The sequence below is a fragment of the Macrobrachium nipponense genome, chromosome 35 (assembly GCF_015104395.2).
Source record: "Macrobrachium nipponense isolate FS-2020 chromosome 35, ASM1510439v2, whole genome shotgun sequence".
Taxonomy (NCBI): Eukaryota; Metazoa; Arthropoda; class Malacostraca; order Decapoda; family Palaemonidae; genus Macrobrachium; species Macrobrachium nipponense.
In genome coordinates, this window is record NC_061096.1 from 28396783 (window position 1) to 28409729 (window position 12947).

The following is a 12947-nucleotide window of genomic DNA, read 5'->3' on the forward strand; positions in this document are numbered from 1 at the left end:
TACTTCAGCCTCTAGTTTTTCCAGATTCTTTTTCAGGGATCTTGGGATCGTGCCTAGGGTTCCTATGATTATAGGTACAATTTCCACTGGCATATCCCATATCCTTCTTATTTCTACTTTCAGGTCTTGATACTTATCCATTTTTTCCCTTTCTTTCTCTTCAACTCTGGTGTCCCATGGTATTGCGACATCAATGAGTGATATTATCTTCTTGATTTTGTCAATCAACGTCACGTCTGGTCTGTTTGCACGTATCGCCCTATCTGTTCTGATACCATAGTCCCAGAGGATCTTTGCCTGATCGTTTTCTATCACTCCTTCAGGTTGGTGCTCGTACCACTTATTACTGCAAGGTAGCTGATGTTTCTTGCACAGGCTCCAGTGGAGGGCTTTTGCTACTGAATCATGCCTCTTTTTGTACTGGTTCTGTGCAAGTGCCGGACATTCGCTTGCTATATGGTTTATGGTTTCATTTTTGGTATTGCACTTCCTACATATTGGAGAGATGTTATTTCTATCTATCGTTCTTTGGATATATCTGGTTCTTAGGGCCTGATCTTGTGCCGCTGTTATCATTCCTTCAGTTTCCTTCTTGAGCTCTCCCCTCTGTAGCCATTGCCATGTGCCATCGCTGGCCAGTTCTTTAGTCTGTCTCATGTATTGTCCGTGCATTGGTTTGTTGTGCCCTTCCTCTGTTCTGTTTGTCATTCTCCTGTCTCTGTATATTTCTGGGTCTTCGTCTACTTTTATCAGTACTATATTATTATTATTATTATTATTATTATTATTATTATTATTATTATTATTATTATTATCAGTAATGCATATATATATATATATATATATATATATATATATATATATATATATATATCTATATATACACTTGTGTTTTGTGTATACACACTCCTGTGTATCAGTGCGCATTCTGAATGACCTCATGTATATATAAATTCTCGACCAATTGCACAACACTTGAATACGGTAATAAAGGATTACAAGCCTTGGATATGACTAGGGAGACTGCAAAGAAACATGATCTGACCCAACACAACTAAAAGTTCAGGAAGAGGAAAAACGTAAAACCAAAAAACGATTCTCAGATGTTCCGTCTGACAGCTGCAGGCATCTGAATTCAGTTCCCGATATCAATTAGCATTGGCTTTTTATTCTCTCTCTCTCTCTCTCACTTTCAGAGGAGAGCTACGTACAAAAATAATGTTAGTTGGAAAGGAAATAATCCGAATAAAAAGGCTTTCCATCAATTGTCACCTTGCTATATTAGATTCACATCAACCCAGCATTTGATGTCTAGGCCAGTCCTTACGACGCTCCTGATTGGTTGTTGAGAAGCCAATCACAGAGCTGGAAACTCTCAGTCTCTCTCTCGAGAGAGTTCACATAGGCAGGATGTATGTTCCAACTCTCCTGAGGGATACATTTGAAAGACGTATCCCTCAGGAGAGGTGGAACATAGATCCTACCCATGTGAACTCTTGAGAGAGACTGAGAGTTTGCAGCCCTGTGATTGGCTTATCAACAGCCAATCAGGAGCGTCGTAAGGGTCTGACCTAGACATCAAATGCACGGTTGGTGTGAATCTACTATAGTAGGTCGATAACCTAGCATATGAACAATGTGTTTCTCAATAAATGGTTGAATGTCTGAGGATGAGAAGGAAAAAAAACTCACTTTCCTACCAGTGATAACTTGGACTACAAGAAACTATTCATTTAAAGCTATATCAGCATACTTCCCCTTTCTAATGGGTTGGAATATAAAATTTAGGCCAGTGGACATGCCCTGGGACCTATGAGGGCATTCAGCGCTGAAAGAGAAATTAAGAATGAAAAGATTTGAAAGGTGTAACAATTAAACAATAGTTAGGAGAGGGTGGAAAGACAGATGGAAGAAACAGAATATGAACAGAGGTACGGTAAAAGAAATGATAACGGTTGTAGCTAGGGACCGAAGGGGCGCTGCTAAGAATCTTGAGCAATGCCTACAGTGCAGCAACGTCAGCTGCAATAACGACACTATCGCCCCCCCGCCCCCCCCCTCCCCTCCCCACTCCGGGATAGTAAAATGCAAATGGGAAGAGCTGATGACAAAAGCGCTCTCCTCAATTTTAGCGTCGCAAAATTTGCCATTATACATAAAAACGGAGCTAAGAATAAGAAAAGAAAACAAGGGAGGGCAGAAGAAATTCTCAATTGGAACCACTCGAAAATAATGTTGGAACCACTCGAAAATAATGGTTGAAAGGCTTTCGTTCTATTCCATTTTTTAGCATGCCATGGAGTCCATAAGCAACAATCCCAAACCCATTTTAAAATGGCAGCGGGCGAGATTGATGGTCCATCCTACCCGAGTTTGGAAAAATGCCCGAATTCTCTTGAAAACGGTTCCTTTAAGATGTGGACTGACTAATGCATAATATACAGATGAACGCAGGGTAAATAACTCCACTGCCAAAAGGAGTTTACAGATCAGAGACTTGAATTTATTTCCAAATTATCGACGACAGATTTTGAGCAACTGCGGTAAAACTGCCAGTGAGTATGACAGATAACAATAGGTAGAATTCTCCAGGCAATTCCACACTAGCATTAAATGGTAGCTTGTTTTTTTTTTTGAATGTTGTAACCATATTGAGGATAACTACACAAGTGTACGTTGAGCATAACAAAGCTATTAGATGTGAAAAAGCTGAACAACTGACAAATATGATAACATGACAAACAGCCTGATGTGGTTATTTGTGTGCCATGGGAGAATGACGAAATAGACTATGAGTGAGAATGACATGTGTTTCATATATGAATGAGGGAGAAAATGTCCATAACTGAAATATTACAATCATTAAATTGGTAAAGCGACCCCATATAAAAATGGGTTAAAGCTGGGAAGAAGAAGATTAAATTGGTAAAAAAAAAAAAAAAGGCTTAAGACAAAAATTATTCCTCAAACTAAATAGCAGTCAAATGAAAAAAAAAGATGACACACTAAGTGATAATTCATAATAAATGAAATTACCAAGTCCTTTATGTAATAGCAAAACGAGAGGCAACATATATATTACTTCTGCTTTTCTGTATATGTTCAGATGCGTCTCTCTCTCTTTTATACTTATTCCACTTTGCCCTTCCTTTCCCGAATAGGACTCTCCGGAGCTCCTCGAAGTCCGTTTTGTAAACTTGCCCTCAAAAGCTTCCTTAAGCTGTGACTAGACAAGCCCTAGCAGTTCAACAACACTCCAGCTGTTACGCAGAGACCGCAAGTAGTGTTCTAGCTAGAGAGTGCGCGCTTGAAGTTCTTCCAGGCACTCATCTCTCAATAGCCTTTGCCTTCTTTCACCCTTCCTTTTGTCATCATACTTAGCCCCTTTTATCATCTGCGAGGTGCTCTTCCTTTCGCCGGCAGTTGGAATCACAAGAGGCAAGTCTTTTTGAATGGGAAAATAAGGAAAGAAACTCAAAGACAGAACTGGAAGGGGTGAATAGACAAGAATTCTCATACAAAGTTCCACGAATGACAAGAATGTAAATGACAACTCAACGTGATGAATGAAGAGTGAAAAAGTTTTAACCCCAACTCCACTTTTGAATGGCAGTTCGTGAGACTGATGGTCCCCCCCCCCCCCCCCCCCCCCCCCCCCCCCCCCCCCCCCCCCCCCCCCCCAAATTTTATTTAGAAAAATGGCCAAACTGTCATGAATTCGTTTTTATATAAAGTTGAATGACGAATGTACCAACTAAGTCCATAAAGTAAAGAATTCAGCTGTAAAACATCCTATTAAGCTAGTCATTTGATTTTAAACAACGATTGGCCAACGAGAGTATCAACATGTTAATTGCTTAAGAGAGTAAAGCTTGACCTACATTGTAAATTCCTTATTGTGTCAATAAAACTGCGCGGGTTGTCTACAAGACAAGTTCGTTGATAAAAAGATTACTTATGCATCATCCAAAAAGACAGCTGTGTACTTTGCCATATAAAAAAGAAAAATATATAAGCTGTCGGCTGCCTGAGAGGTATAATGGATCTGTGACCAAATTCATCTAGTAGGACTCGTAGTGAAAAAGACAATGTGATGACCAGGGAATGTACGGAATGAGTATAAGAAGAAGGCCAAACATCATAAAAAGCAAAGATTATCCCGATGTGTAGAAGATGAATAACAAAACCAACCTAGCACTGGATATATCAAAAAACTTTTAGCATGCTAATCTGTTTTTTTTAAAGAAATTCAAAGAAATTTGCATAGCAAATATCAAGTGCGTGAAATGGTTTCATTACTATTAAGAGAGAATGAATAAATCTGTATGGATGATCGGAATAGGCAACAGGTAAAGCCGTTTGGAAGTCTCCATTTATGCTTCTTGCGCTCACGGTTTCAAGGGCAGCCCTGATGCATAAATAGGAACAACTCGCTGCCTCCGCGAAAAGTTCAAGAGGAAAGGGGAAAGAGTGTCACAATCAGATCTTGCCTCGTAAGAACACGATGATGGTCGGAAAGAAGATAGTGAGATTCGCAGGATTTTAGAAGAGTTGATTTTTCGATTACACTTTAATCGTTCGTCACAAATTAAATCAAACGTTTTAGGAACGTGAAGATGGTTTGTCCGGTTGGTGGGAAAATCTGAAACTTTTGTTATTCATCAGGCGAAATGTAAATAAGGAAGCTTAATGATACAAATAAGAGAAGAGAGAAGGAACGAATAGCAGAGAATCAGACCTAACCATCGCCATAATCCTCCTGCAATAGTCCAAGGATAAAACATAACCACTTAATAATATCTTGCACTCCAAGTAGGATATCCCTGAACGGTCTCTATAAATCGATGATAAATTAAATGTATTAGGTTAGAGAGGCACTGGCCGTTGTTGTTATTATTGCTGACAGCATTACAGACTTCATAAAGAAATAGATAAGAGATAAAACCGAAACAGTTATTTTACTATTCGAGACAATTTATAGCAATCAACTCATCATTTCCTTTCGTGACGTCGCCGTATCATGGTGCCAGTATACTTATAATGCTTATACATAGATCTATCCTTCGATGGTCTCTGTATAATGCTGTATGAGCCACGGTTCATGAAACGCTCAGCAGGTCGTGGTGGCCTGTGTTGTTGCGTTACCAGAAGCACGAGCATGGCTAATTTTAACCTTAAATGAAATAAAAACTACTGAAGTTAGAGGGCTGCAATTTGCTACGTTTGATGATTGCAGGGTGGATGATCAAAATACCGATTTGCAACCCTCTAGCCTCTGTAGTTTTGAAGATCTGAGGGCGGACAGAAAAAAGTGCGGACGGACAGCCAAATCCGGCCCAATAGTTTTCTTTTATAGAAAACTGAAAAAAAAGCAAGTGAAAAAAAGAAATGTGCTGAATGAGTTGGAATTAGGTCAAGAAGTCTGCAGTACAGAAAGTCTGGATAATGAAGTCTCTCTCTCTCTCTCTCTCTCCTGGAATAACGTCGCTAATTCTCTCGAAAAGTTACTTCCAACTGGTTGGACGCGACAAGTGGAATGGTCTCTTATCGTGAAAATAAGAAATTCAAAAAGCGAACCAGATTGCAGATGCTGAAACGCGTTAAATAACAGCACCTATCATAAAGGATCTTCTGAAAGTAAGAAAACCCGGATCCTTTAAATGATCGTGGTTAAACACGAAAATACCAAAATGTAAATATCCTGGAATAAGTATCATTCAAAAAAAAGTTGTCATTTGTATACGTAGAAGAAATATCTTCCTGTAAAGTTATTGGACGTGTATATTACAAAACTTCAAATACTTTTGTGTAATACGCCCCTAGAGCATTACTTGAGTTACTAAAGAAAAACTACAATTTACATTTCACAAAAAAATATTGTATTTTAAATCAGGATACTTTTGGATATATACTAAAGTTAAATTACGTCATCTAACATATCTCCGACTTCTTCGAATACTTTAGTGTAATACACCAAGTCTTGGAGTCCTCACCCCTCGAGCATTACTTGAATTACTAAAGAAAAACTACAATTTACATTTCACAAAATTTTTTTATTGTATTCTAAATCAGGACGCTTTCGGAAATATATACTAAAGTTAAATTACGTCATCTAACACATCTCCGACTGCTTGCTAAAGGAAAAAAATAGGTCCCCTTAGCTGTAAGCAACAGAGAAATATAAATATAAATACTTCAGCCAACTCATCATAACAATCTGTCATGCAGCATCGTCACACCACACTGGTTCCTGGCGACCGCCATATGAAGATTGAAAGACCCGTCTTTGAGAACTCAGCTTTAAGATGGCACGAAATTATCTACTGTAAAGACACACACACACACACATCTGCTTGCGTCAGGGATTGGGATCCAGGGAAGGATTGGCAAAGGAAGGATTGGGGATTGGCAAAGGAGAAGTATTGACCCCCCCTGCGAATACTGGGGAGTTCGAAGTGATGGCAGAAATGACAGTGATTTTAGTAAAGGAGGGAGAATGAATACAAGTCATAAAAGCAATAATAATAATAATAATGTTATTTTGTTTACAATTTAACTATAGAGAAACAGATATTTCGCCGGAATATTTTGATAACTTTTAAAAGTAGTATCCCTAAAGCATCCTAATATAAAATGCTGGCAACTCTACTTCAGTCCAGTTTATCACATACCCTAAAACCAAGCTACCGGTAAGGGAAACAATATTTTGCAGAATCAAGATTTCTGATTGAATAAGCAAACGTGTGCTTACACGGACATATAAACACATAAAATACATATATATAAATATATATATATATATATATATATATATATATATATATATATATTATATTACATATACAGAATTTACTTGCCACTCTCACCAACATTATATCTATTTACAAAGACATGTTGACGTCTTAACTTTCCTTCTCGACTTCCTTATAGGTGGAATAAATAAAAGAGACAGAGAGATGCGTCACTAACTTTTTGGCCAACGATGGAATAACGAATGAAAAGTTGGAAAAAACAAAACAAAAAAAATATAACTAGGCTTACGAACCAAGCTGTTTGACTAAAAACTATCATCTGAATAAGGAAAAAAAAAAAAGGCGTCTCGAATTTATATGTAAATCATACCCGTCACAGCTGTGATATATTTTGGCTATTTCCCCGAACTTCCATGACCTCTGATTCACTGCAAAGATCCTTAAGTTTTGCCTACAGTGCACCCTATGGGCGATTTCAATGGAGCCACGAAAGCTTGCGACTCCTCGGCGTCTGTGGTCCCATTTATATCGGCCTGGATCGACTTCCCCCAACGGAAATATATTGGAACGGTTTCTATTAAAAAAAATATGAAATAAATACATACTGGAATAAAATATGAGCGACTTTTTATAGAGCTCGACTCTTGCATGCCAATATCCGAATCGTTCAGAGACAGGGTTGGCAATGATTAAATCAAAATATTTTATTCACGTGATTAAATCATTGATCTTTTCATTAAAAATATTATGATTTTTTTATTGATTTTTTTTTATTTGAAAGCAAACAAATTGAGAAATATGGTTTGGAGGTTAATAAAAACTTAAGCATAACTGTGGTGCATCTATTTACCTAAAAGATAAATCAATAGTAATTCTGTCATAGAATACATTTTGAGGAAAAAAAAGTATTAAAAAACATCTAACAAATCAAGAACCCAAATAAAAAAAAATAAAAAAAAATAAAAAATTAAAAAATCACTGATTTTTTTTTTCTAAATAAAAGAAATCACCAACCCTATTCAGAGATGTCCATATACTATAACAACACGTAGGCATCTTTTGGATAGGAATATTACCAAGGATAATACATAAGAGGCTGCATCCTTGGGAATAAAAACGAAAAGCAAAGGTATTGTCGAAGCCAGACAATATAATTAAATAAGGGAACGCGATTCTCCGTAATCAATATATGCACGACTGTGAGTGGATATGCAAAGAGACTGCCACTCCCCGTCACAGGATGATGAAGAAGAAGAAGAAGATATATATATATATATATATATATATATAATATATATAGATATATATTATATATACTATATATATATATATATATATAGATATATATATATATATATATATAGTATATCGTATATATATATATAATTATATCTATATATATATATATATATATATATATATATATAGTATATACATATATGAACTGCAGGGGAATAGCTGAAGTACATGGGGAGGATATCAGGTATGATAAATCGGAGAGAGAGAGAAATCATAAAAGCACGAAACAATTGATAACATAAGATATGATGAAAGAGATGTTGGAATCATGAACGCAGTTTTTAAATATATGGAGTGTTTACACGCCATTACAAAATGACTGATGTCTTTGGGGGAAAATGGCAGAGCGCGAGAGAAAGGATTTACGTTGAAGAATCAAGAGTGACTCTAAAGGAATGAAGTAAGATGAGGGCTAACTATGGAACAATTAGTAGGCAATAAAGACTCTTTTAGTTAAGAGGCAGATAACAGAAATTTTTAAAAGGTCTTAAATTTTAGTATTAAACTCGAATATCAACAAATTCGTAAAGTTTCAAGTTCATCTCTAAACATGACATGATAACAATGAATGTTAATGCCATAAACAGGTTTTAAAAAATCCGATTAAGATAGTTGATTTTATGCATATTCATAAGGTAGATGTCTCGTTTATACAAGAGCTTCACTTTAATTAGACATCTAAACTAGAATATGAGGAATGGCATTACGGCGTATTAAATACAACACACTTCTTAAAATGTGAGGCAGTAGATTTTATTAAGGAACCTTGACAAGTGAAAATATTGAAAGGTGACACGGATACAAAGGGTCAAATATCGATTAACAAAATGTAATATACCTGGAGCAACATTTCAATTTAGAAAAAGTCTATTTTCATCGCATTGATGTCAAAAGGAAATAGGGGGAATATTCTATATTTTGCTGTTTTTTCAAGAATGATATCAGCGAGTGTAATTGGCGGCAGTTGAAAGCCAAGTTCAATATTCTCTTTCTGACAATGCCCTCAGGATTGACCGGTTATGTATATGGTATAAGCAAGTAAATAAAGAAGTGAAGAGAGAAAAATAGAGATCCAGGGCCTTTCATTTATAAAATTAGTATCTCGTACAGTTCTCTCTCTCTCTCTCTCTCTCTCTCTCTCTCTCACATAGTCTTCTAGCTTCTAATTTATGGCGAAGGGTCAGGTAGGTCTATCTTTATTGGCAATCTATAGAAGTAGATATTCAGGTTTCCCTTCTCCCCCTTTTTTCTGTTTATGAAAGTCGTGTCACGAGCGAGAGAGAAGTTTCATCAGAAAGGGGTCAATTTCTATGGCAGTTCAGAAGTCAGCTGCATGACATTTCCGTCACATATAGAAGCATTGCTGACCACCACGTCGTTCAGCCTCTGGCAGCAGAACCAATCGCGGCGATATGCCAGCATATATTTTAATCAATCAATCAATCGGTTAGAGCGCGACGAAGGGAGGGGCTTCCGGAGTGGAGGTGATTTGTCTCCATTGGCTACGATGATTTTGACAGTTCTCTTACAGAAGACGTCATGAAATGGGCTTCAAATTAATAAATAAATTTCTAACTTACATAGGATATACATTTCTTGAAGTGCACAAATCTGAAAGGTCCCAATTACACTAAAGCGTAAAATGCTAAAAATTCCACTTTTTCTAAAGTTTAAAAATCTTAAAGATCCAAATGACCCTAGCTACATTCTATTTATCCTTAGAAAAAAAAAGGGAAAAAAATTCTAAACTGAAGTTCACTTAGCATATTGAATTATTTTCTATGGTCAATAATAATACTTTTATTTTGTTTCGTTGCTATAACCTTTGACAGCATTCTACAGACCGCTACCCTTAGAAGAAAAAAAATATTCTAAACTGAAATTCTTTTGGTATATTCAAATTCTCCATGGTCAATAGTAATATTTTCATTTTGGCTAAAACATTTGACAGCATTCTACAGACCGCATTTACAACAAATTACTCGTATATCCAAGCAAAAAATACACGCCAATACAATAACCAAACCTAACCCAAACCTAACCTAACCTCAATAATCATAAAACCAATAGAATCTTTGCTCTGAAACCATTTCGCCAAAAGGCAACATCGACACGAACATGGGCTTCTGTAAAAACTACGAAAAGAAAAGGTGAAGGCTTTTGCAAGCAAAGGCCGCCCTCAATCAGACAAGTAAAATACTTCGGTGCAATCGAGTTTTTTGTCAGGTGGTGGCCTCAGCCACGGTCAATATAACTGTTAGACGCGCCCCAAGAAACTCAGTCACGGTCCATATAACTGTTAGATGCGCCCCAAGAAACTCAGCCACGGTCCGGCGGTGGCCTATGTTGTTGGTACCTATGGCGATGCCAGAAGTACGATTATGGCTAACTTTAACCTTTAAATAAAATCAAAACTACCGAGGCTAGAGGGCTGCAATTTGTTATGCTTGATGATTGGAGGGTGGATGGTCAACATACCAATTTGCAGCCCTCTAGCCTCAGTAGAATTTAGGATCCGAGGGCGTAAGAACAGACAAAGCCGTCACACTAGCTTGCTTTTACACTCAAAAGAAACAACTTAGCCCACTCACCTTGACTGTAGTTGCGAGATTGGTTTCCTCGTCATCCTCCTCTTCGTCAGAAAGGTTATGCCTGCGGTGGTCATGCCCACCCGACACGTTAGTCTGCATCTTGATTCACTTTGGACGTTTCACTGGAACGACGGTGCGAGACTTCTCTCGGTATTTCTCAAAATTTTCAGAATAACTGGAACACTTCGAGCGGTTTTCTAACTCGGAACTCTTGCTATTTATATTATCGAAAAACACTAGACTGATCAAAATCAACAAGGATAGAAAGACCAAAAAAAAAAAAAAAAAAAAATCTATTTCATGAATTCAAAACTGACTGATAGATTTGATAACAAAATATGAATTTCTTTTCTCGAAAGTTTTTTTTTTTTTTATTTAATAGCAAGCAAATTGACTCTTTGCACTTGGGATCCGCAACTCAGGGGTACCTGCAAAAGAAAAAGATAAATAACGTCAAGAAATGAGTGGGAATACTTTACTACAATAGACTAGATAATAGAATTTTGGCGAAAGGCCAAGCGCTGCGACCTACCAGGTCATTCAGTACTGAAACGGAAACTGACCGTAAGAAGGTTTGAAAGTTGTAACAGGAGGAAGACCTCGTGGTTGCACAATGAAACAATGGTTTGAGAGGCTGGAAAGTCAGATGGAAGAAAGAGAGTATGAACGGAGGTACAGTAAAAAGAATGAAAGAAGTTGCAGCTAGGGGCCAAAGGGATGCTGCAAAGACAATTAAGTAATGCCTCCAGTGCACCACGTGAAGTGCACTGACGGCACTAACCCCCTACGGGGAGATTTTACAGTAAGAATGAAAAATGAAACTTGTCGTCATAAAAATGTCAATGAGTCTGAATTCCTTAATTCTGGACAACCAAAATGCTTAAATAAGATTACTGGCTCTTGGCAAACGGTCTGACACAACCACATTTATAGAAATTAATTTACCTTAAATCAAATTCATTTTTTCTGAAAAGGATTTCATCAATCAATAGAAGAAGCACACCTGACTTTAAATCTTTTCGAAGTTTGGCTTAGTATTCATACTATGCTAATTGTTAATGACTTAATCTCCTTATATTATCAGCAAATGAATTCTCTCTCTCTCTCTCTCTCTCTCTCTCTCCTCTCTCTCTCTCTCTCTCTCTCTCCAGAGCACCAGTTTTCTCATTTTTCCCCGCACTGATCAGGAATCTTGGCGCTGTGTGGCTCGGTAACCGTTTCTTTACCAATCTCTGAGATTCTCATGCAGATTTTAGTTTACCCGTATCCTGTCCCTTTCCTTCCTTGGATAAGATTGGGGAGGGGGCCAGAGAACCCCCAGTCCTATATCAACTCTGGTACACCCTCTTCTTTACGATTGGAGTTCACTTCTTCACTCCCTAATTCCTTTTTCTTGAGGTTAGAGATATATGACGGCACCAACGAAAATCTAAATAAACACGCTTTGTTTTATTAGCAATAATTGTTATGTACTGGCTTAACATGCACATTATTTATTTTTTACATTTTCATTCTAATAAATCTATCATCTATATCCTATCCTAAAATTCCTGTAACTTTAGCCCGACGCGAAACAACTTTTTCAGATATTTTTAGGCTTTTCCATAGACCTTTTTACCTCCCAGCTCCCCAAAGAAGAAGAAGAAGAACGACAACAACAACAAAGTACTTTGAGATGCTTTGGGCAAGTGGAGTGAATAGCTGAGGAGGGACAAAGAAGGGAAACATAAACAGTACAATATAGACATGTGACAGAGGTGCAGGAGCAGAATATTTTTAACATTCGGGAAAACTGAAGAAGTTCAGTCTTGACTCCGGGACGAAAGAACGAAAGTGTCGATGATTTCTCTTGCGTTTAAATCTTGAATAAAATACAAAATAACAGCAGCAGTGACACTTGATTATTAACATATGAAGATATCATCACTTCACGTTAATCCTGTCAACGTATCATCTCCACTGGAACGCGGACAAAATCTTCTGAATCTTGATTCCCCAATTCGGTGATAAAAACGCGAAAAACTCTCCTCCCTTTTTATCCCCCTCCTAGGGCTACATCTCAGATCAAAACACAATTGCTCAGAAATACAAAAGGGCAAAGTGGGGCTATTATTCACGCCAAGAGGAACCGGATAAAAACAGCTTTTGGGGAGCGCAGTCGACGTCGAATCGAATCCTTGGAACAGGTCCGAGCGAGCGAGAGCTGTGTTGTCCTGTTATAATCATTTCTGGTTCGACTTGTCTTCCCATATAACTACGTCATGTTGAAACGAAGGGTCTCGCAATCACCCGGGGGCGCGGGGGG

The 12947-nt window shown here is 37.5% G+C and overlaps 1 protein-coding gene across 2 annotated transcripts in view; it reads right to left on the bottom strand.

Annotated features, from left to right (window-relative positions):
- LOC135208527 (inactive dipeptidyl peptidase 10-like) overlaps positions 1-12947 on the bottom strand; it is a 710904-nt gene that overhangs the window by 514258 nt on the left and 183699 nt on the right. For both annotated transcript variants that reach the window (XM_064240818.1, XM_064240819.1), the window contains exon 2: positions 10643-11070. In XM_064240818.1, the coding sequence (XP_064096888.1) occupies positions 10643-10741 (99 nt within the window). In that variant the 5' untranslated portion in view covers positions 10742-11070. The remainder of the gene's footprint in view (positions 1-10642; positions 11071-12947) is intronic.